Source organism: Epinephelus fuscoguttatus, linkage group LG16 (genome assembly GCF_011397635.1).
Source record: "Epinephelus fuscoguttatus linkage group LG16, E.fuscoguttatus.final_Chr_v1".
In the NCBI taxonomy this organism is placed as follows: Eukaryota; Metazoa; Chordata; class Actinopteri; order Perciformes; family Serranidae; genus Epinephelus; species Epinephelus fuscoguttatus.
In genome coordinates, this window is record NC_064767.1 from 35,786,343 (window position 1) to 35,812,006 (window position 25,664).

The 25,664-nt window shown below is 38.8% G+C and overlaps 2 protein-coding genes and 1 long non-coding RNA gene across 3 annotated transcripts in view; all 3 read right to left on the reverse strand.

Moving 5' to 3' along the window:
• LOC125903899 (immunoglobulin lambda-1 light chain-like) overlaps positions 1-25,393 on the reverse strand; it is a 32,291-nt gene extending 6,898 nt beyond the window's left edge. Inside the window, exons 1-2 of the mRNA XM_049601085.1 lie at positions 25,351-25,393; positions 24,925-25,257 (exon numbers count right to left, since the gene is read on the reverse strand). Coding sequence (XP_049457042.1) covers positions 24,925-25,257; positions 25,351-25,393 — 376 coding nt within the window. The remainder of the gene's footprint in view (positions 1-24,924; positions 25,258-25,350) is intronic.
• Positions 6,710-9,572, reverse strand: LOC125903611 (uncharacterized). Its single transcript, XM_049600635.1, has 6 exons — positions 9,163-9,572; positions 8,900-9,062; positions 8,700-8,797; positions 8,305-8,452; positions 7,889-8,015; positions 6,710-7,226 (listed from the first exon to the last, which is right to left on the reverse strand). The coding sequence occupies exons 1-6, from the start codon at positions 9,258-9,260 to the stop codon at positions 6,895-6,897; spliced, it is 966 nt and encodes a 321-aa protein (XP_049456592.1). The 5' UTR covers positions 9,261-9,572; the 3' UTR covers positions 6,710-6,894.
• On the reverse strand, positions 9,716-10,316 carry LOC125903615 (uncharacterized). The gene is made up of 3 exons (XR_007451321.1): positions 10,292-10,316; positions 10,124-10,203; positions 9,716-9,771 (listed from the first exon to the last, which is right to left on the reverse strand). It is a non-coding gene; the product is annotated as an uncharacterized LOC125903615 (long non-coding RNA).
• Positions 25,394-25,664: the final 271 nt, after the last annotated feature.

Genomic DNA, 25,664 nt, shown 5'->3' on the forward strand with positions numbered 1-25,664 from the left:
TTAAAATCTGAAAATCTTATTATTTTATTTTATTGGGATTTTTTTGTATTTTTCAATGACAATCTTCAGATTTTTTCTTCATGCCACTTTTTTTTCAGTGACAGATTTTTTTACAATGTCACTTTTTTTTCAGTGTCACTGATTTTCAGTTTCAACTTTCTGTCACTGTTTTGGCGTGGAGAGGGGGGGGTCTGAGGGGAGGGGCAAGTAGACCGTGGTTTGCATATAATTTGCATATCGGCATACTGAAGACGTACGTCTCTTTTCCGAACCCGCCATCCGCTCGGAAGCCTCTGGCATGGTGGCTTTACTAAGATGTCATGTTCACCGGGAACTTCCAAACCGCAAGTAAGTCTGTTTTTTTCTCTGCTATTTTCATGTTTATTCACATGCAACCTGGCCTGTCTGGTTAACTTTTAACGGCCGTCATGCTGTTTTTGTAGAGGTCCGCTGGAACATGTCAGTTTCTAACATTAACGTTAGCTGTGTTGGCTAACTTAACCTGTGGTTAATGCAGGATCAAAATAAAACACCCGCCAAGCGCCGAACACGGCTAAAAGTCGGTTTTGGCAGAAAAATAAATTAACGTCAGGTGTCACCGGCCTGGCGGTAAATACTTGTTGCTGCCCAGTAATACATCACAACGGCTAACAGTAACATAGCCTGGAACGTTAACATTGACGTGATAAACAGCAGGGCTTCGGCTGTGTAATTTAGCTACTGACATCCCCAGCACACGCACACACACACACACACACACACACCATACAGCCTCTCATCTTTGAGCCGCTAGCTCAGCTTCAACGCAGGTAGTACACAATAACTCTCACAAGGGCCGGAAATTTGCTTCTGGTGACGATAAAAATGTTCCAGCGGACTCGGTTTCCAGCGCGGTCAACGAGAGTCGGAGCAGCTAACTTACTGAGCTGTGACTACCAGCTCTGCTTTTCTCAGTTTACCTGCCACTAGCAGATGAGCCAGAAAGTTAAATGTGGACCCTGGGTAAATGGTAGCTAATGTTAAGTCTCAAGCCCTGTGATGTTTTGCCGTTGTGTTTTTCACAAAGACCCTGGCCGAGTTAAAGTTAACTTTGAACGGCTGTTGTGTTGGTTTGGCAGCGGTCCACTGAAAGAAATGCTAAGTTAATAGGTGTTGGCTAGCTAATCTGTGGTTAATGCTAGTTAGCGTTAATTCTCCAGCCCTGTGATGTCTCTTTTCTTTTTCTTTAGGAGTTAGAGGCCAGTGTTATTGCTGCTGCACAAGGCCTCATAAACGTGCTAACGCAAAATATTCAGCAGCATCACACCCCAGCACAGCAGAATCCAGTGCAGTCACATGAGCAACAGAATCCACAAGCACGAACCCGGAATATTACTTCAGTTCAAGGGAGGTGTTGTTGAAGTTGAGAGAGATGGCAGATTCGCGACCCCAACAGATGACGGTAAGTTAATCAAAATATGTTTGCCTATTAGCTTTTATATATTTGGCTTTTTGCTCTGACGATCCAAGGAAATGACAAGTTTCTTTAAATAACATCTTTTGTTACTTCATGAATTGCACTGAGTTCTGCTTACCTCTCTGTAACAATTTGAAATCAAAATTGAAGTGTTGCATTTGCTCTATGTGGAAAGAGGGGTTTCTAACATTAAATTATTTGATTTAAATGTAATTAATATTTAGTTACATGTGCCAATTCAACATTTCTATAGCTGTATGGCAGATCTAAGGTAGAGTAGCTTGTCATGGCAACTTGAGCGCTGATAAATGTGTCATCACATTAGTGTTTTTGTCAATCTTAATTACAGGAACCTTCGATTGTGAGGCAGTTCATGGAGAGAATGCTGAGAAGGCTTCAGGAAGTTCTTCGACGTCAGCCTGTGGATTTGGATTATTTACACTTTGTTTTAAGTCATGAAGTGGGACTTGTACGCTCTTTTGCCAATGTAGTAGAACTGCCTCAAGATGTTGTTTGTACGTTATCTGACTTATTAAGACTTCTTCGTTTACAAGAGGAGAGTTATCCAGCTGCCACCTATGTAGAGGTTCTGAGGGGTGGTAGGGGACAGCCAAAACTGGCAATTTCTAAAGAATGTCTCCAAAACCTTATCGACATGCAGTTGCCCATCCCCTGTGTAGCTAAGCTCCTGGGTGTCTGCAAAGGACAGTATATCGGCGGATGCATGAGTATGGACTATCAGTTACGGGATCATACAGCAATATCACAGATCTGGAGCTGGACAATCTTGTGCGCTCAGTTAAATTGAGGCTGCCGCACATAGGCTATAGAATGATGAAGGGCGAACTGCAAGCGATGGGACACTGAGTCAGATGGGAGCAGGTTTCAGCATCCATGCACAGGGTGGATTCTGCAGGGATCTTGGAGAGAATGGCACGTTTAGGCTGTGTTGCTAGAAGAACATATTCTGTCAAGGGTCCCCACTCACTGGTCCACGTGGACACAAACCACAAACTTATCAGGTGTGTGTGTGTATGTGTTATGTTTTACAAGAATATTGTTATAATATGTTCATATATTTATATGCATAAATGTTGAAATGGTTTGCAGAGTGAGTCTTGCTCGAGCTTTTACAAATAAGTTCTATTCATGTTTGAGGGATGCTGGTAGATGTTGTATGCAATTACAGCATAGGCTATAGATTGCTGGAGCTGTATTACAACAAAACAAACTTTTGTAATACAGTTTATTAATTAAGCTGCACATACAGTTAGTTTGTGCCCCATTCTATAAAATTTCAACATGTGAATGGGTAGCTATTTAATGATTGGTGCTTAGTGACTCTTAATCCATTCCACACTGTGTGCATCAGCATCCATGCTGTAAATTAAAAACATTCCTGAAGAAGCCATGATCATTTTAGCATGGTTCTTTAAGGTTGTTTAATTCAGCGTTAGGCAGTAAATGCAGTAGTTAACCATTAAAAAAACAGGATGAGGATGTCATACAGTCAGGAAAAGTCTGTTGTGCCACACATACTGAAACATGGTTATGTGTACAACATTGGTTTAACTGTTACATGAAATAAAGGAGGGAAAAAATAGTCATTTACACACTGAGGCTAGCTTCATTTCTCATATCATATTATAGGGGGATGTCCCGTCTAAAGTGCAGCTTTTACAAATAATTGGACTTCACTCTATGAGACCATCTCAAGAACATCATCTTGAATACTGACAGTTTTTCTTTAAGGTCTTTGCAGTTGTCTCCAGTGAATGTGTAGTCCTCTTTGGACAGTGTGAAATTAATTAATTAAGAAATTATTTAATAAAGTGATGGTAGATGTCCTTTATACCCCCCTAGTAAACCATCCATTTAATATTGTGGACAATATACCGGAGGATGCTGCCCATCTTTGCTGATTAAACCTTTTTGAATACCCTAATTTTTTTATTGTAATTTGGTTAAAGCAGAATCATGAAGATAACTTTTTTTTTACAGTATAACTGCACAGTGAGAAAAGAAACATGCAATTCTGTAGTGAAAAGATGCTAAATGTTACATGGGTTCATTGTAAATTAACATGAAACCGGAAATACCTTGTGTGAAAATCTGAATTGACCAACTTAATGATTTGTGTATGTAGAGCTATTATAATTTTAAGGGTTGATACACTTTCTGATAATTTATTTTTCCTTTCAGATATGGTATCGTTATCTTCGCTGGAATTGATGGTTATTCAAAAGGTAAACATATGACACTTTTTCAAAACAAAGCAATGGGGCTGAGCCTAGTATTACCATATTCTATTTAGTATGGCACATTCACACAAGTATTTTGTTACTGTACTCTAGATAATGTACCTGGGTTCTGCGAATAATAACAAGGCATCAACAGCACTTGGCTTCTTCATGAGCTCAGTTGAAAAGTTTGGCTTTCCATTAAGGTAAGAAAACAGCAAGAGCATGATTGTCTTTTGTCAAAATTCATTGACTGAAAACATTTGACTTTATCTCTGTTTCTTATGTCATAATTTAGAGTTAGAGGAGACCAAGGGTCGAAAATGTCGGCATTGCTCAGTACATGTTCACTATTCGTGGCAGAGCAAGCTACATATCTGGGAAAAGTGTGCATAATCAAAGGTAAAAATCAAAGTTGTGTTTCTTTTAAGTAACCCTAACCGAATCAGAAAAACAGTTTTTCCGCACATCAGTGTTTTTATTTACTGAAATGTCAGTCTGTCACTAACACTTTTGTTCTCACAAAATACAATGGAGGTGAATGTGATTTGTTTTTTGATGCCTAAAGCATTAAAGAACTGCATTGCAAAGACCGTAATACCAACATCTCTGTCCTAGTAAATTTGGATAATTCACAGACTCGCTGTAAACAGTCTTCACCAGAAATTATTTATTTAAAAATGATTTCTGTCATAGAAATTCTTGGGAGCAAGTCAATTCTTATTGACAGCCAGCCGGGGAGACTTACAATAGTAATACAGAGTGAACACTGCAGTACCAAACCAAATCTGAAGGATACATCCTCACAGGAAGCATTTATCCTTTGTAGGCCTACAGAGATGCACTGTGTCCAAATTAGGTTATTGTTCACCACTTTATACATGTGTGAAGAATCTTAGATTTTTGTTCAAATCAAGACACCATGCTTACCTAAGTTAACTTAAGTCAGTGTTTCCCACATATAGACTTTACTTGGGTGGGCCACCCAGGTATATGAATGGCCAGCCCAGGTATATTTGGCGACCCATTCAACATTTTGCAGCGAAAAATAGAGAAGCAATCTATTATGTTACAATACATGCAACACTTTCTACAGAGTGTCTATCTGTATTGAAACAAAATATAGATGATCTCAACCTTGGGTTACCTAGAAATGGATAGCAGTGCATCCGTATCAAGACAGTTGCGTCAGTCAGTTCACCAAGCAGGCAGAGAGGAGAGACCAAGTCTGACCTACATTCTGAGTGTCCCTGGCTGTGATTCTAATATTAATATTTTTGTTTTTTGATCCTTCAGAGTGGACTTATGGCGTGACGTGGATGGCAGTAACAAGGGTATATTGTGAGCTACTTCATGGTCTTGAAGAGGAGTGCCTACTTGATCCCTCCAACAGCCTGCAGTTATTCTGTGCCCAGTACATATTTGTACCACGCCTCCAAATGGACCTAGACACTTTTACAGCCGGGTGGGATAACCATCCTCTGCGAACGGAACAAAACCTGACTCCCAATCAACTTTGGACCATTGGATTTCTCCAGTATCCTGTGGCTGCTCCAGAGAATCTAGAGGTAGACCTCAAAAATGTTGAATCCAAGCTATGTTTAATCAGGTTTACCCATTGTGTCATATATTTTAAGCTCTGAAACAATTGTGACAAATAATGCAAAAATAGATCAAATCAGAAGTCAAAAATGTTTTTAACGACAATGTATATTCAGTATTTTCATACTCTCAACAAATAAATAATAAAATGAATTCTTTGAAGATCAAATGTGTGAAGTATACAAAAGGCAAGTGTTATAACAAAATTACTTGCCATTTATAGGATTTGCAAGATCACTTGTTAGACAACCCTGACAGTTTGAGAGAAGATGCTCCTGCTGCTGCTGCTGCTGCTGGTGGAGTAGTTCTGCCACCCATCCAGTGCCCTCTGGGGCCACAGGCTATGGCTGGACTGAGGGCAGCCATCAATCCTATCACTCCCTCCCAGGACAATGGAAGAGACATTTACAAGGCTGCGCTTGACTATGTAACATTTCACTCAAACTTGGCAGGATAACATGCAGTCTGCAATATAGAATAGATGTTCAACAGTTTTGTGATTTCAAAAAATTGTTTCTGATTCTTGAAATGAAATTGTAATTGCTTGCATGAATAGGTATTTGTGCAGAACTATTGTGGAGATTGTTTAGGATATAGGTTTTACTATGCAGTATATAAACAACTCAGTCTGTCATGGTAAAAAGAGATCCACTGTTTTATTCTGCTGTTACTTGTTTTAAACAACCAAATGTAACCTCCCACAATTTTATTGGCCAAACTTTTAAATCTAGTGTATGCAGATATTTTAAACTGGTGTCTTAAATACCATTAGACAGTTATCTCACACTGCATAAGACATCTACCAAACTCAATATGTCATGTTCGATATTTTGGTAATGAAGAATTTAAAATAAAGCTATGTGGATTTGAACACTTTGATGCTGCATAATGTGCATCTGTATTGTGTTGGGCTCTGAAGTGAAATGCTGTTTTTTTTTCTTTTCAGTGGAAAACAGCACATTAGTTCCATTTTACAGCATAATACTGTATACATACTCAAGTAAAACACTTCAGTTAATATTCACAATGAAAAAAATGATAAAGGCCACAGACCACATTATATCCATATTTATTGTTGTCAACTTAATTTTTGCTGACGATTTAGTAAAAAATCCAAACCCCCAAAAAGTTGATTTCACTTGAATGACATGAATTTACCTTACACATGTTGAAACTAATGCGTATGTGGAAGACTGAACAATTTCAACTTTTCAACAGTACAAGTAACCTTGTAATATGAGGAACAGCATCACATTTCAAGGTTCTATATTACATGTACATTTGTCAGTGCGCTGTAAACAAAATGCAAATACAGAGTTCTTAAATTACCTTTTTTCAAATAAATTGTTAGCAGTGATCCCAAACTAAAAAAACAATGCAATGGGAGAATCACGTGTAAAGAACCAAACCGTAATATTGAGCTGTTTTTATGGTTAGGGTTATGCTATCTGTATTTTTTTAAGACTCTCTCAGAACAATAAATAGCTCACTGAACAGATTTAACAAAAATGCAAAAAAAAAAATTCACAATACTGGCTGACTTTCAAGTAAACATCAGTGGTCACAAAACATGACCTCTACACACGACTGAAGTCTCTACCCATTCTGATTGCTACTGTCATTATATCTCTGAACTCTGTGTATGTTTTCATATGTTCGACAGGAATAGTTATTGTATTTGTGCAGGCACTTACAAGTGGGAAACATGTGGTGACCAGGCATTTTCTCATTACAGTGGTGTTCAAATCTTAGATTTATTTTAAAATCTGCCCTCTCTGATGGAAGAAGGGGCTTGTGCCTTTGTCCAGTTAACCACTGCATTACTGTTGGGACAGACAGGCTTGCGTGTTTTTGTTGATTCCAGTGCCCTTCACTTAGCAGCTCCTCTTGGGTCAGAGGCTCACACATTTTCTGGTCTTCATTCTGACCTGCATGATAAAACAAATCAGAGTATTTCATTACAATGGAGTAAAATCCAACACTGCAAGAAGCCAACCCTATTTACTAATTTGCACGATTAATTCCAAAGGCCTATTTCAACTAACCCTACTGCATTCATTTCTATTTGATATACACTGAAATAACTGAAAGATAAAAACAAAAAGGTAGGAATAGTCCTAGAATAATGTAATCCAAAAGAATACCAGGTATACAGTATGAAATCATTTGATTACATTTGTAGTGTACTATGTTGTCACCACAGGCATATGTTTCCATTCAACACTGGAGGGGACACATAAGCTTAAACAATATTCCTGCATTCTGGGAATTAATTTTTTTTCTTAAGAAACATGTATTTTGATCTATTACTTATGTCTTTGGGCTGTGGAGGGCAAAGTCCAGAAAGGCTCTAGTGAAGTTCAAAACCTGGACCATTTTGCCATAAGCATTGCCACTCGCCACTACCCACAAAATTAATGTTTCTAAAAAGGAAATCTATTGATGGTCCTTTTTGGTGGAGTGCTAATATTCATCTCCCTAATCAAAGACTGTGGAATCATATTCTGCTCTATTCATTTTAGGTACCAGCTGTTTGCATGGCAAATTTGTATAGTACTTTAAAATGTGATAAAGACAGGTTAAGTCAAACCTGTGATTTCTAGGTCTTGTAGAAAGTCCTGGAGGAAGTTGATGATGGCATTTTCTCTTGCTTGCCTTGGACTTCCCTTCTCACTCAGCTCAGGCACTAGGATACTCATTATGTAATCAGCATCCGGCTGTGTGTGTGTGTGTGTGTGTGTGTGTGTGTGTGTGTGTGTGTGTGTGTAAAAGGGGGGAAAAAAGGAGGAGGGTTGACTACACATATAGGAACACATAGAAACTTTGAAAAAGACCACAAGTCCACATTACATGACTTTGTAAGCAATAACAGAAATTCATAAAAAGATAATGGTATAAATCATAAAGAGATGCAGCTTTACTACTACATCCTGTAGGGTTTCTAAGCATATTATCAAGTCATAGCAGTAAAGCAAATCTGGATGATTTAATGCCCAGAATCCTTACTCTGTCATCGTCCTCTTTGGGGACAAACAGGCTTGAGCAGAGAGTTTGATGCTTCCCAATCACATCCAGAAGGTTGTAGATCTTCATCCCATTTCTAATTTGCTGAAGCATAGGAGTCAGACGCATTGTAGCATGCAGAACAATGGCTCTATTGAGAACAGGGAACAAAGTTTGTCTTGATTTGCAGAAGACCCATAAACAAAAAGGGAAATACATGCTTTTTTCCACACAACTAAATTAAGACTAAGACAAGGCTGTACAAATTTATATTAAGTTCAAATGCTGCATTTCTAAAAACAGTAATAATACTATTCTGTTATAGTGACTACTGATGCTGGGTGCATCAAAATGAATTGTACAAAAATAAAAATTGTACTCTGGAAAATAAGTCGGACCTTATGATACTGTCCTTTCGGTCCATCTTTAGCACACCAGTGTAACCACAACTCACGATTTCATCTGTCAACTGTGTCAGATCAGTTGCTGCCTCCACCTAAAATTACAACAAACTTATTAACACTATAGCAATGAAATACTGTACACTAAGAAAAGCCTTTAATAGTCTTGCACAGTTGTTCATAGCAGATGTACTCACCCTTTCGATGAGTAAAGCATATTCAAGATCATCCACATCATCTTTGGTCAGCTGCAGAGCATCAAAATCCCCTGTTGCAAGAAACTGGTAACACCAATTTCTGAAGAAGCATGGTGCTGGGCCACCCTGAGCTAAGCTGACAGAAAACACTTCTCCTGCAGTTCTGCATGTCATCAACAAACAGTGCAGACATTGTAATTGTGACTTTTTACTTTTACTTGCATAAACTGCATAATGTAGGATAACTAGGAAACAATGCAAACCTGTAGAAACCATTTTCTAGGTCACACATAGAGTAGACAGGACTCTTTCCCTTCTTGCCACTGCCCTCAAACAATCGCCTCTCAATGCCATGCATCATTTCTAAATACAATAAATGATGACAGAAAACACAGTTCAGTAAATAAAAAATATTGTACCTATGAACCTGATTTCAGTAGTGTTTGGTGCGAGAGATTGTCATAAAAGATACATTACCAGTCAAAAATTCTTTGCTTAATGCTCCAGTGTCGATTCCAGCTTCACCAATGAAAGTCACATTGAGTTTGTTGACAGGGGAGCCCTTCTTCTGTCTCTGCCACTGAATTAGGCCTCTTTGGATGAGGTTGTCCCGGGTGATGCAGATCTTAAAATCTTTGCTTGCATCTACTTGGCTTGCAAGCCACTGGAGGACATCATCACTATTAAAAAGCAGCAAAAAAAGAAGAGAGAAAAAAATCAATTACTTAACTTTGAATTTAATGATGCCGTAGGAAAACAAATGACTGATGAAAAAAGATGGGGGTAAAAATCACCTAGACATATCGGCCATAGATACGCTTCCCTCGCGTAGCACACAGCTGTCTGTACTGTAGTTCAACATGCCCTGTAGACTGACAAGGATCAACAAAAACACATTCAATTTGTATGTAATATTCAGTAAAATATATTAATGTTTATGTTTCAGCACACCTGAAAAACAATGGTAAAAAGGCATTCTACTGATGTTATTTTGGACCTATGTGTCAGCCTAGATGCCCATTGAGTGACCTTGCCATTACACTCTTGTATTATCACAGCATTTCTTGTACATTATGAAGGCCAAAACAAAGATGCAAATTATAGTTAAATTAATCCCAAATCCCTGATATAGTACATAGTAGATATATTACAAGGAGACACTGCTTTAACAAAGACAATATGTTGGGGAAATAAAATGTATAATAACATGATAGAATGGCAAACCTTTCCCCACACAGGCTTGCATGCAGAACAATTTCATCTGATGGAAAGCAGCCACAACATATAGGGCATTCCTTTCTATCCTGTAGACAAAAGATATTCAAATCAATTGCACAAGGTCTCTGTCTGCAATTTTACATATCTTTCAAGATCTCAGCTCAAAATCATTACCTGGCCACAATCTCTGGACTCTTTGTTAGGTGCGTAAGTGGTGAGTTTGTGACAGAAAGAACCTGGACCTCATTCTGCCAGTCCTGTAAAGTAACAAACAGCTGTATCCATGAATACATAAGAGGAGAAATAATCAATGCTACGACATACATACAAACAATAAAAATTTCCGGACACTTTTTTGCAAACAGTGTATTATCTCAATTGTCTATAAAAAACATCTGAGGAACTCAGAGGACTTCATGATGTTCTGAATTCTTACAGTATAGGGTTTAATTCTTGCTTCGTAAAGTCCAAATTTATCATCATTAGGAGTATAGTTTATATATAAGATATTGAGATATGTTTTATGTGTTATTAAACAGTGTTACCATAGACAAAACAATGTGATGGTATTTTACCATTAATTACGCTGTGACTCCCAAATATATGTACTGTTTTGCCATATCTTCTCTGTTATATGCATTTACCTCATCATCATCATCATCTGCTGCAGACTCCATACAACCCTCGATGTGCAATGCTAGGATATGCAGAGGCATGTTTTCTTTGCACACTTGGCATGCAGCCTTAGGCATTTTTTGAAATTCAGTGGCATCAGATGGCAGTGGAGTAAGATCAAGGTCCTGCTGCAGTGGAACAATGTACATGGTCGTCTTCCCAGCACCCGAAACACTGCGAATCAGTCTACCTGTATAACCGTCTACATCAGGAGGAATGGCAAGCAATTTTCTTCTACCGTGGCCACCTGCAAATACAGAAAGTGAGAGAAAGAGTTTTGAATGTTGGTGTTCCTGCACCATCCAAAGGAAAGGTGTTTGAAAATGGTATGCACCTGAAGCCTTGTAGAACAACCACCCTTCCACCGCCTCCATTTTGGGATATTCTTCAATGAGAATTTTATTTACCTGAGAAATCAATAACAGAAATGGGAAAAGGCAGTTAGAAAAGGACAGTATAATAAAACGAATAAAAGTATTTATAACACTTTAAATTGTTTTGTATAGTAATAGCATCACAATAACAACATTGACAAGTTTAATAGTGTGCATGCAGTTGGACTGTAATGCCAAAATTATGATTAACTTAAATTTAAAAAGTGGGTGCAATACCATTGCATGGCTCATATCATCTGTCAAAGTGAGGGACCTCTTCCCCAACCCTGCTTGACTCAACTCCAGCTCTTCAGCTGCAGAAGGCGTGCTGGTACAGCCCTTATTCACCAAATATACATACACACTGAATGGCTTACAGCCTTTCGGCTTCCCTGGAGTGGTTTGTAAGGGTGTAAAGCGGTTTTTGCCTTTCCTTTTGGTAAAGAAGCCAGGAAATGACCTGCATGTGGGATGTTAACAGAAGTGTATAAATCAACATTATGAAAAATAATTTTCCATCAAATCAGTCCAACATATGATCACAAATAAATTAAACACCTGGCCATCTCCTCCTGCACTGTTTGTTTTGTTGTTTGTGCTTGTGGATTCTGTTGCTCATGTGACTGCACTGGATTCTGCTGTGCTGGGGTGTGATGCTGCTGAATATTTTGCGTTAGCACGTTTATGAGGCCTTGTGCAGCAGCAATAACACTGGCCTCTAACTCCTAAAGAAAAAGAAAAGAGACATCACAGGGCTGGAGAATTAACGCTAACTAGCATTAACCACAGATTAGCTAGCCAACACCTATTAACTTAGCATTTCTTTCAGTGGACCGCTGCCAAACCAACACAACAGCCGTTCAAAGTTAACTTTAACTCGGCCAGGGTCTTTGTGAAAAACACAACGGCAAAACATCACAGGGCTTGAGACTTAACATTAGCTACCATTTACCCAGGGTCCACATTTAACTTTCTGGCTCATCTGCTAGTGGCAGGTAAACTGAGAAAAGCAGAGCTGGTAGTCACAGCTCAGTAAGTTAGCTGCTCCGACTCTCGTTGACGCGCTGGAAACCGAGTCCGCTGGAACATTTTTATCGTCACCAGAAGCAAATTTCCGGCCCTTGTGAGAGTTATTGTGTACTACCTGCGTTGAAGCTGAGCTAGCGGCTCAAAGATGAGAGGCTGTATGGTGTGTGTGTGTGTGTGTGTGTGTGTGTGTGTGTGTGTGTGCGTGTGCTGGGGATGTCAGTAGCTAAATTACACAGCCGAAGCCCTGCTGTTTATCATGTCAATGTTAACGTTCCAGGCTATGTTACTGTTAGCCGCCGTTGTGATGTATTATTACTTGGCAGCAACAAGTATTTACCGCCAGGCCGGTGACACATGACGTTAATTTATTTTTCTGCCAAAACCGACTTTTAGCCGTGTTCGGCGCTTATGGTGTTTATTTTGATCCTGCATTAACCACAGGTTAAGTTAGCCAACACAGCTAACGTTAATGTTAGAAACTGACATGTTCCAGCGGACCTCTACAAAAACAGCATGACGGCCGTTAAAGTTAACCAGACAGGCCAGGTTGCATGTGAATAAACATGTAAATAGCAGAGAAAAAAAACAGACTTACTTGCGGTTTGGAAGTTCCCGGTGAACATGACATCTTAGTAAAGCCACCATGCCAGAGGCTTCCGAGCGGATGGCGGGTTCGGAAAAGAGACGTACGTCTTCAGTATGCCGATATGCAAATTATATGCAAACCACGGTCTACTTGCCCCTCCCCTCAGACCCCCCCCTCTCCACGCCAAAACAGTGACAGAAAGTTGAAACTGAAAATCAGTGACACTGAAAAAAAAGTGACATTGTAAAAAAATCTGTCACTGAAAAAAAAGTGGCATGAAGAAAAAATCTGAAGATTGTCATTGAAAAATACAAAAAAATCCCAATAAAATAAAATAATAAGATTTTCAGATTTTAATTATTTTAATTAGTTTCTTGTTTCAGTGCCAATACTTGTTTCAATGCCAATACAACTGTTTTCAATACAAATGCTTCAATGCCAATGTTTCCTTTTTCAGTACTGGCTTTGTTTTCAATGCCAATTTTTTTTTTTTGGATGCCAAATTTTAAAGTCACCGTTCTGGCTCCATATTGTATCACTATGACACACTAGCTTGTTTTTGTAGGGTTTCCTATGAAAGTGAAGACCAGCAGGCCGTTCGCTGTTTTTCCATATCATCTTGGCTGAGAAACCAAGTTGGTTTTGCGCTTCTTTCACCAAGTGGTACTTCTTTAGAATCTTCAAAGCCAGAATCTTTGACACTACTTGTTTTTCTTTTATGCCAGAATCCTTTTTTTTTTCAGCTGAGAAAGCACTACATTCTGAAACAGTAGTGTTCTTCGAAGGGCCTTTGGTTTTAGCTGCATTTGTTGCTTTAATTTCATTTTGGGGGATTCTGAAGTTTTCAGCTTCTCGGAGAGCCTTTGATATCTCTTTTTATACTTCTCAACCTTTCTCAGAGCATGTTCAAGCTTCAGATGGTACACAGCAAGGTCACGGTAAGCTTTTGCCCTATTTGCTCTCACTTTTTTCTGTTCTCTCATATGACTTGGGGTTTTATGTTGAGAACTGTCAGAAATATCAGGTGAAGCTTCTAGAATGGGCACTTCATTCTCATGTTCTTCCTGACCTGTAGGAGATACGGGAGGTGTGTTTCCAGCTATATAACTTTGTATCTTTTCTCTGTTCTTATCACTGGCCCTTTTGTTTCTTTGGTTAACTTTCCACTGTCCTCTCCTGCATCTTTGTTCCCGCTTTGATAATTGTGAGATGGCTTTCAATTTTCCTGTCTCTTTTCTTTTTTTGTATCTCTCTTTTTCTCTTTCAAGATACTGCTGATATTTCTCAGGATCTTCCTTGATTTTGTCTCTGTATTTTTTGACCGTTGAGCTGGTTTAACTGGGGCCATGTTGACATCTTCAAACAAAAATAATGTAAATTACGGTTGGTCACCAGTGTTGGGGAAGTTACTTTTAAAAAGTAGTGTTTGCTCGTTACTCGTTACTTCTTAAAAAAAGTAATCCCTTACTTTACTTAGTTACCCTCTGTGAAAAGTAACTTTTTACATTACTCATTACTTTTACGTTACTTTTATGGTGCTTGACTTTGGGTAATACCCCATCTCATTTCCTAAATGTGAAAAAATCCGAGTTTCCCACTGGTATTTACCACTTTGGTGATAAAATAAAGATTAAAGAGTGAGAGTTAATTTGTGTTAACTAGGCTACATGAATTTGTTACATGACAGATTATTACTACTAACAGCCTATTTGCCAGACCTGCTGTATCACTGAATGAGGAAAATATTAATATTCACAGACACTATCTTTGAACAAATAGTGTCATATTCATGAATAAATCATTTTCTGTTCTGTTATTACGTGTGTAACTGTGAGACTGTGTCTGTGTAACAGACTCATACTTTGCAGTAAGCTACAGACCTGCACGAATAAATTAATTCATTTTCTCTTCTGGTATGGTATGGTATGGTAGGTACTTTATTAACCCCTTGGGGGGAAATTTCAATGTCACAGCAGCAATTTAAAATACACAAAATAGGAGCTGCTGCAACAGGCTGCCGTTCACACAGCGCCAGGAAGGTAGGCAGGTTATGATTGTTCTGTTTTCTGTTAACACAATGCTGCATTTTATTGATGTTTTGGGGGTCGTTTTGATTTCCTTTGAGGTTCCGGGGTCATATGTTGTCCATGTCTGAGGTCTGACTAGCGAGGTTAACGATACATTAAACAACACTTACCCAGCCATACAAGTGCAGTTCACTGTCAGTATATAGTTGGTCGACTTGTTCAGAATCGCCCAGGTCTTGTACATTAGTTAACGTTACTGTTTTGTGTCCTTGTCGCTGGCTGGCAGTACTTCGGTCCGTAGAGCACAAAAACCATCAGATAAATCCTGGTATTCAATATCTTGGACATGACCGCAAAGTACAAAATTATACACATCAAGGGATTTATATGCCTTGAGTTTTTCATGCATATAAATGCTGGGTTTCTCCACAAGATATAAAAAAATGTCCGGCCACTGTAGCTTAGGCCATTTCGTTGGGTCGGTGACCCACTGACCCGACATTAAGTACGGGTCAGGAAACCTCACTCCATTGCTAATTGTTAGCTTATTACAATAAGTTAACCTGTCTTCGGTTGACAAACCGTTAAAATAATCCGAGGAGGCATGTTTATCTTCCATATTCCTCATACGATTCTTGATTTTGGTGCTCCTGTCTGTACTGTTGACCTGGCAACTGTCACAGTTCCTGCCTAGTGCGCAGCTGAGGCAGACAGGCAGTGTCACCGTCAAATCTGTCCCCGGGAAAAGTAACGTTGTGCCCAACTGACAAAGTAACTACGTTCCGTTACCATATTTTCAGTAGTAATGCGTTACACTACTTTTTACTCAATAAAAGTAGTTACGTTATTGTAACGCGTTACGCGTTACACACAACACTGTTGGTCACTGTTCAATTATGTATCATAGTAAAGTAGTAAATAGAAAATAGTAAATTAAGCTAATATATTCTAGTTATAAGGTAATAAACAGATAAATTGTCATTACCATCACAGTCACCTGTGTGATGGTAATGACACATGATGGTAATGACAATTTTCACTCTTTGCAGAAAATGTTGGCTAAGTTTTAGACTTGCTAAGCTAACTGGTTAGCTAGCAATGTACACTGAATATATGTGAATAAAGTGAAATTTCCTATTAATGAATTAAAATACTCAAATAGTAACTTGTTTGGTAATGACGCCTAATAAACATACTCTCAGATCAGGATGTATAAAACATCAAATTACTTACATATGTGGGCATCAAAAAATCAGGCTTCTGCCTCATGTCTGGGAATGTTCCTCTGGAGCATCTAATTTGCATGCAACAATGTAAGTAACTGTTACTTTATTGCTCTCTAAAATGTTGAGTGTGATGGTAATGTCAGATGAGGACAGCGATATTTAACTATAAATAAATTGCAAATTGAACAAATACAAACTATATGAATTTGAAAAATGTATTTTTAAGTTGTTATGAGGAAATGCAAAGTAAAGTTGTAATAAATTTAGCACTTTTTATTACTTTATTATAGAGGGGATGTCAAAAAGTCTGGGTTGGGGACAAGCCCAAAACAGTGAAATTCTTGCACGTTTGAATTTTCAACACACTGAAGTATTAAAATGTCATCATTGAGACGCAGTTATTTTTTTCATAGCTACTACAACCTAACCTTAACAAATACAATAATTGTTTTTCCTAAAAAACATTTTTTTCTTGAAAATATACCCTGGGGACAGAAAAACTCCCTTAAATGAAGAATCACCCATATACATATACATATATGATTACCACTGACACCACTGTTGCCTTTACTCCCCACATGTTTTTCGAGCTTCTCCTGTTCCTTTTCCTGATGTTGCTGTCACTCGGGATTGCTACATCTACCACCACTGCTTTTGTTTGTTGATCAACACGTTGTCTGGTTGGTCAGCCATTATCAGTTTGTCAATCTGGATATGGAAGTCCCACAGGATCGGTCCTTGTGCCGCCATGATTAGCGCTTCTGATCTGTCTTTCATTCCAGCCTTTTCCAGCCACTGGTAGGATTTCTTGATGTCAGCTTCTTATTCAATCTGTCGTTGGTACATGCCATGCAGGGGCTTGTTCCTCCAAGATGGTTCATCCTCATCTTCTGCTGCTCTAGTCCATCTATGTCTTGTTCCAGTAGCCCATTTCTCATCAGGTTGCCCTGGTTCCCCAACACCTGAAGCGGACATTGTTAACTCCAGCAATGTCTTAGCCAGTATCACACTTGTTTTTGTGGTTTCACTCATCCTAGGCCTGCAGCATTAAGAACCTTGCCTATATACATATATGTATACATAATAGGTTGTATCGTAGGTTGTATAATACCAAAGAATACATTATTCCACCATGCACACACTATGGCATAGAAAGTGTCAACTTGTTGATATCACTTATTTTATACTATGTATGTCAGCTAATCAAAATGGGTAATCAATCCATATGGCTTTGTTATAATCAGTGCTGAATCACTTGATATTTTGCACCCCCTAATCCTTTATTGATTGATTGTTTTTGCTGTTATCCTGCTGTGCTTTCATGTGTAACATTATGCAATGTCAACATAATAACAAGCTAATAGCATTAGCCTACCACCACACATTTGCAGCAGGTAAATCCACTCTTGAAACAGCAGTTTTATTTTGGAAAATAAGCTCTGGATTTCTTCTCCTCTTTGACAGGTAGTAGTCATCCTGGAGGTCACTGCAGACCCACAGGTCTTCATGCGCAGTGTATGGACAGCAGTGTTAGGATCCATTAGTAGCACAACTAGCCAAAACATTAGGACGTTCATATCCAACAAAAATCTATAACAGCTGCTCAAAGTGTAGCTCCTCATTTTGTGGGCACAGGCCGGAAATGCACAAGCATGAACCACTCTGTACAACATAGGCATTTTGCCTCTGTGGGCAGAGGGTCACAGTTACTCCACCGCTGCTGTGTCAATTAATTAATTAATTAATTAATTTATTAATTTAATACTGGATTCCAAAGGTTTCAGAAGTTGTTGTTCACATCAGTGTCTTTGATTAATTTACACGTGGTAATAGGGTCCAGATTAAAAAATGCTGAAGTTATCCTTTAATGCTGGATTGCAGTTGATTCAGTTCAAATTCATGCATAGATTACATTATTCATAAGAAAAGATTAACAGTATATATCCTAACTTATTTGACATCCGTGACAGATGTAACTTCACAAAAGTGGCTCTAGGTCATACTTCCTCGTTTTGTCCTGAGATTTTCCTTTTTGGCAGGATATCTTCTCTTGGTATTGTAATATTTGTGACATTCATTGAACTTGACCCATTAATTGCCCTGCTTGGTTGTTCTGAAGCTTCTCACGCTCTGCCACATCCTGTACAGAAGTCCTTGATGGCTGGCATGTTAGTAGCAAAGAGGATTATACTCTTAAGGAACGGAAGGCTACCAGCGCTCCTTGTTTCTCAAGATGGTTAGGGAACTAGGCTCAGGGATTCGCCTTGAAATGATAAACTGGGTTTGCAGGATAAATTAGAGAGTATTTGCGGCCCAGAAGTTAGACACCTTATTCCACCATCTTATAGCTGAAGTCCAAAAATCAAAATCAAAAATCAAAAAACAAAAAAACAGTTTGTTTTTTCATTATTCGTTTAATAATCACATTCAAAAATACAAAAAACGGTTTGTTTTTCTTATTTTTGATTTTATGCTCACATCTAAAATAGCAAATGAAAAATGGGCCACGATTTAAATTTGATTTTGATTTTTCATTTGATCCAATTTGCGTGACCCGGAACTATTTTCTACAGAAGCACATTGCATTCACTGGATAAAAAAAAAAAAAAAAAAATTAGACACCTTATCTCATAATTACGAGAAAAGTTCTCGTAATTACACAATTAATAGCCTAATTAATTACATATGTGGAAATAGCCTGTGTCGTTCTTTGTTAACCATTTCACATACATCTGTTACTCATTTCAATGCCGCAGCCACAGTGAGGGGGTGAAATAATTGATCCAGGAGTAGTTGCAGTGCGCAACAACAACCAGCAGGTAGCCTAGCACATGTGAGCAGTTGAGAGACAGCAACATTTATACTATGATATTTCCACAAGGGTCAGTGTTAGATCCCCTATTATCCTAATGATCTCAGTGTCATGATGTAGAACTGCAAATGTATGTGACATATCCACCTTATTTTTCACAGAAACACAGAGGCAAAACAGAACGCAGCCAGCTTCCGTTTTTTTGTGCGACACTTCCGGTCCAGCACTCTTACCACTGTGTAAATGGGAATCGCCTTGTTGTTTACCTTGCTGAGTTTAGCTATATACAGTGGTGGAAAAAAGTTTTCGGACACCCTTAAAATTTTACAGAATCTCAAATATTATCATGAAATATTTGTGGAAAAATCTTTTTTGTGTTTCAAAAGGTGTGGCTGCATTAGACAGATACAAACAAATACAAATTACATTTTTTTGTTTATTGTTTACAAGAAAAACTATCAAAACTAAATTCTTGACAGTTTCAATATGTCAGTTCTCAACATTGTCTGTATCAAAGTCAACAAATAACAGAGAATGTGTTCAAAACTGAACAAAAAATAAATGAACCATCACATCATCAAATTAATATTTAATAGTCCTGCCACTGGCACGTAGTAGAGCTCTAATTCTGGCTGGCATGTTCCCCATGAGCCTTTCACACTGTTGAGGGGTAATCTTGTCCCATTCTTCTTGAATTACTGCTTTTAATTCTTCTAAATTCTTTGGTTTATGCTTTGAAACAGACCTTTTGATAATCCACCACAGATTTTCAATGGGGCTCATGTCCGGGGATTGAGCTGGCCACTCTAAGACCTGGATACTGTGCTCCTGCAGCCAAGTTCTACTGGCCTTGGATGTGTGGCAAGGGGCATTATCTTGTTGAAACATCCAGTTTTTACCTCGACGGAACAGTGCACGCGCAGAAGGGAGCATGTGGGTTTCGAGAATGGTACAATACTTGGTAGAGTTCAATGTGCCATCACAGGCAGTGAGATGACCAACACCAGCAGCACTCATGCATCCCCAAACCATGATACTGCCTCCACCATGCTTGACAGTAGGTACTGTACATGCTGGAGATAATGCTTCGCCTGGCCTTCTGCGTACCCTCACATTAGTAGGAGGAAGATAAAGCTGGAAACTGGACTCATCTGACCACAAAATCTTCTTCCAATTCCTGGCTGTCCAGTTCTTGTGTGCCTGGGCCAACGACGCCGGCTAACCTCTGTCTCTCAGTGATCAGGGGCTTCTTGATAGCCTTGTAGGACCTTAAGCCATGATCTAAAAGTCGGCCACGTACAGTGCGGGTGGAACACTGGACACCAGTTTGGTTTGACCACTGCTGCTGAAACTCCTGTGATGTCATTCGGCAGTTTTGCCTGCACATGCGGATCAGGATGCGGTCATTTCTTGCTGAAGAAACCCTTGGACGCCCAGATCTCGGTTTGTCTTCCAAGCTGTTGGTTTGTCTGTATTTCTGCAGAGTGTATCCAACTGCTGAAGGACTGCATCTGCACTTCCTGGCTATCTGGCGGCAGCTGTACCCTTCCTGGCTGAGAATCTTTATCTTCAGGCGTGTTTCCTGCATTAGGTTCCTTGTTTTAGCCATTTTTGTGTCTGAAGAACTTTCAAATGTGTTGGCTTTGTGTAGACACGAAGCTTGGCAACAAAAATTGTGTCTTTTAATAAAAAGAACGACCTTCATCACTGGTACCAAAATGACCCAATACTCAAAATTTCTTATGTATTTTTATGGAACCAATCAATTTTAAGTTTTTAATGGCTTTTTTTAGGATTTATTTAGTATTTTGGCTGTGACTGTACTAAAAGAAATTGCACTTGAAGACCTAAGAGTGATTCTTAATGCAATATTTCACAAATGCATGGGGTGTCCGAAAACTTTTTTCCACCGCTGTATATGTATATATCACATCTTTCACATCACTATATCACCGTTTAGACTAATCTGATGTTTGTAAAGTCTATAAACACAATGACTGAGCAAACATTAGTATTTTCCCTGTGTGTAATTAATAACATGGTTATCGTAGATTAGCTGGGCTAACCATTAGCTGTTAGCCATTAGCCGTGTCTGTAATAACTCACTAAACTCACAAAGGGGTCCATGTCATTGGTTCGACAGCCCATTGGTTCGACATCCCATTAGTCCGACTGTCCGTGGTGCTGAACGGCTCGAGGCGGGCGTATGGTGCGCCGCGACCGGCTTGAGGCGGAGCAGGCTCACGGCTTATGTGTTTGTCACTTTCTTTTTCATTTTAATCCACACCATGATCTTTTCCTGACCCTAACCAAGTGGTTTTTGTGCCTAAACCTAACCAGACCTTAACCACAGGGCATCATGATGATTTTGGAACGGACTTCGGAACAATGAGTTTAATATGGTCGGAACAATGGGATGTCGAACCAATGGGCTGTCGAACCAATGGGCAGATCCCCTCACAAAGTGGCCCGTGAAAAAAAAAATTTCTCCAGCGGATGTCTTAGTTACAACACGATTGAGCTAATTGGAGTAGTTTCATGTCGTATCTAACAATGGGAGGCTTTTAACGGATGGCGATCCTGATGTTAGCTTTGCTGCTAGTGTTAACGTTAGCTGTCCCTGTCAGCTGCAGCCACTGATGCTTTCTAGACATCGTGATTTCCCAAAACTGAATAAATACCACACATAGCAACACAAAACTGCTTTGCTAGCTCAATCATGTTGTAACGGCTGGATGGTTGATGCGTACATGCTGATTCAGGTGCTATCAGAGCCGATCCGCGCATCACTATGGCTTAATGATCAACTCAGACAATTAAAACATCCCGTCTTGTGTTAGGAGTGTATGTCGCTGACAGAAAGAAAGAAAGAAAATGGAAAAAAAGATAGAAAAGCAGCGTACACCTCACATATTTATTTCTCACAGTTGCGCACACGTTTGGCTGGCATGCAGAAGCACCGTCTGTGTGTCGAGGGTGCGAGCCGCAGCTTCAGCTGCTCAGGTAGAGAGGCTTAGCCCGGTGTGTTTTTTCGCTGATTCGGTTCTGCAGGTTCTCTGCTGGTACACTGGAGACGGGGATCAAGCAGTTTGTCTCACCTGGGATAGATTGTGCTTTTTTGGTTCATAGTTTATGATTGACGTGCGATTTATTCGCGTTTAGAGGGAATAAATTTCCGTTATAACGGAAACGTGGGCACATCTATACAAAATACACAGACTAACTAACTAACTGATTGACTAACATAAACAACTGAAAATTGAAAAAAAAAAAATAGCTTGCACCGTTAGCTCCAGTAAGGGAAAGCATGAGGGAAAGCGGCTGACCGGAAGTCACGCACAAAAAAACGGAAGTTGATCACTATTTACTTCCGTGTTTGAAAATAAGGTGGATAGGGTAGGTTTTATGTGTATCCGCCCGCTAAATTGTGACATTATTTTATGCATATGATATCGATTTTGTATCTTTACAGATACCATACAGACGCCCCCCATTCAATTTAAAGCATAACTGATTTGAGTAAAGGCACAAGAGTTGGCAGTTACACCTAGAGTAGGCTAAAGCTATGAAGACCAGCAAAATCACCGTTTGTTTTCATTTATTCTTTCAGGTGGGTAAATGTCACCTAAGCACCTTCAGATTTTATCAGTAGTGTACCTTTAATAGATAACTTGTTTATATCATTTGTATTGTGCTTCGTGATATTGTTTGAGGGAACTGTAACGTAAGGTAACTGCATACGAGTGGATGCAACTGTCACTAATACTAGTGTAGTTCCTCAGGGATTTAAGCTGTTATTACTTTCATTTTGACAATCTAACCTGTGACAACACATTAGCTAAGGTTGTAAGGACTGTTGGTAGCTGTTGCTGATTTCGTTTAAATATGTTGAATTGTAATTTTATGGGTTATTGATTGTAGGACGATTGAGCTAAGCTAACTAACGCTAACGTCAGCTGTCACTTGTTGCCATAGCAATGTTCATTCACGTATGGTCTAATGGGATGTGGGAGTGAAGAATCAAGCTTCATTGTAAATAGTTAGGATACATTGTAGGCCTATTTAACACAGGATGTGGGATTCTAGTAGGTAGTAAACTTTTAGAAAATAGCTTAATTTGTAATACCATTTAATTTATTGTAATCTTTGGGTTCATATATTGTTTTCTATAAAATATACTAGTCATAAGAATTGGGACAGTGTACAATTTGTAACATAAAAGATGCGCTGCACCAGAATTAACTCAAAGCTAATTTACATCCGCAGTCCCCCACAATCAAAACATACAACAGCACAACAACAAACAATACAAAGCAAGAAACACACAGGACACACCATACAAAATACAAAGCTACACACATATACACACATGGGGCGGGAGGCTTATTATAGTCTACAGTCATTGTTAGTTCAGTTCCAATCAGCTCACGAAAACACAGATCTGCACATTTTACAGAAAACTGCGTCCTTACACTGTTCTATCAAGAAAAGTATCGATACTGCTGTGATGGTTAATTTTTCATTCTTGGTTGTGCAGGGAAATATTTTTGGTTGTGAATGTGGTTCATAAATGGTGCATAAATTAGCAGGTGAACCCATAGCTGCAAGAACATGATTTCAGTTGGAGGTGCGGGAGTGCTGACTATTAAACACCCCCTCCCCAAAAAATGTTTGAGTTTATTAAATACCTGCAGAGATGCAACCGCAGTAGAAACGATAAGTGCGTCTCCCCGCTGAGAGAGATGCTGTGGGCTTTTACGCACGAGACACAGCAGCCTAACTTCATTAATTAGCCTATCTGGATCTAATATATCAGGATCTAATGTTAATTAATGTTCTGTATTCTTCTACACGTCCAAAAGGTCACACACAGTTCAGGTTCATACAGTGAAATTGTTTGGAGTAAAGCAGCATCCTCCTGATAAATCCTGAGCTATAAGAGCTGTCTAAATAATTACTTCAGAAGCTAAAAGTTTATTTTCATGTTTCATAATATGGATGGTTGGTTTAAATATCATAGTATAAATGTCCTTTATGAAATTAAGACTGTGTAACGAGTTAGTATACTGTACAGGTCCGGCAGAAAATATAACAGTACTGCTAATTCTCAGACAGTTTCAGTTGGACACTGCATCTCAACTGCTCACATGTGCTACCTGCTGGTTGTTGTTCGTTGTGCACTGCAGCTACTCCTGGATCAGTTATTTCACCCCCTCACTGTGGCTGCGGCATTGAAATGATTAGGCTAACAGATGTATGTGAAATGGTTAACAAAGGACGACACAGGCTATTTGCACATATGTAATTAATTAGGCTATTAATTGTGTAATTACGAGAACTTTTCTCGTAATTTACGAGATAAGGTGTCTAATTTTTTTTTTATCCAGTGAATGCAATGCGCTTCCGTAAAAAATAGTTCCGGGTCACGCAAGTTGGATCAAATGAAAAATCAAAATCAAATTTTAATCGTGGCCCATTTTTTGATTTGCTGTTTTTGATGTGAGCATAAAATCAAAAATAAGAAAAACAAACCGTTTTTGTATTTTTGAATTTGATTATTAAACGAATAATGAAAAAACAAACCGTTTTTTCATTTTTTGATTTTTGATTTTAAATTGAAAATGGAATGAACGAATGATGCACGGACCCATCTCAGTCAAGTCTGGCTTTTTGTTTTGTTTTATTTTATTTTATTTTTTTTGGGGGGGGGGGGGGGGTCTTTTTGTTTTAATTTTTTGTATGTGGGTCGATTATGTTTGTTAGTCTGTTTGTATATTTCATTTTTTTGTGCTGAAATTTAAATATAATGTGAAATAAATGTATGTTTTCAATTAGACGCTATTTTTCAAAAAGAACTTATTTATATTTATTATCCCATTCATTTGTATTAATAATTTACCAGAAAACAAAATAGATCCCTCAGTTCAGTGTGTTTGTGACTCTGGCTGGACGGAGGTGAAATATGTGAACCTGGGCTGTGGTTTACTGCTCTCTTCATGTCACAAACACTGTTTGACATCTATTCATCTGCTGGTTTTTGTGCGGGCTGCAGGGATCTTTTCTCACTGTGGGGGTTATAACCCTTACAGCAGCAGTAGTAAGTGGCTGAATGACTGGGTTTAACTTTCTGGATCTCCAACTCACAGCCATTCTCTTTTTTCTCTTTTTTTTTTTTATTCACAGCTGAAAAATCAGCTTCCTGAGGATGATTGTAACCTGAATAAACTTGACAATTTGTCTTCTTAATTTCCAGAATCTTTGTGAATGTTCCCGTGTCTTTTTTCTGAAACCAGTGAACATAGTCACTGTTACACTGGTCAGTGCGTCGACAGCTGAAGGAGACTTTTTCACCAACTCTCCTGGTCAATGTTAAATCATCCTGAATTAGCTCTGCTGCCATGGCAACCAGCACTGTAGAGAAACAGACAGGTAGATGTAGGTGAGTGTGACAGTGTTTCTTAAAGGTTGACTTTGTTGAAATTCTGTTTGGCTGGAAACACTCACCTGAACACAGACAGCACAGAGCAGCAGCTGGGAGAAGAAGCATTTTGTACAGTTTTTGTGTTTCCTCTGGTGAACCTGGGAAGAAGTGGTGCTTTGATGCAGCTGAGGCCAAACAAGGACGAACTGTGAGATCAGACAAGAGCCACGTGGTTTATATAAGGCCCTCATGCCGCCCATCAGCCCCATGCAGCGCTACATTGGAAAGAGGAAAAAATATGAACTCAAGTCATTTTAACAATGAAGTTGATCAATTCAAGTATAAAGAATAAAATGCTTATTTTTTGTTCATCAAACTGAGAAATTCTGTTCAAATA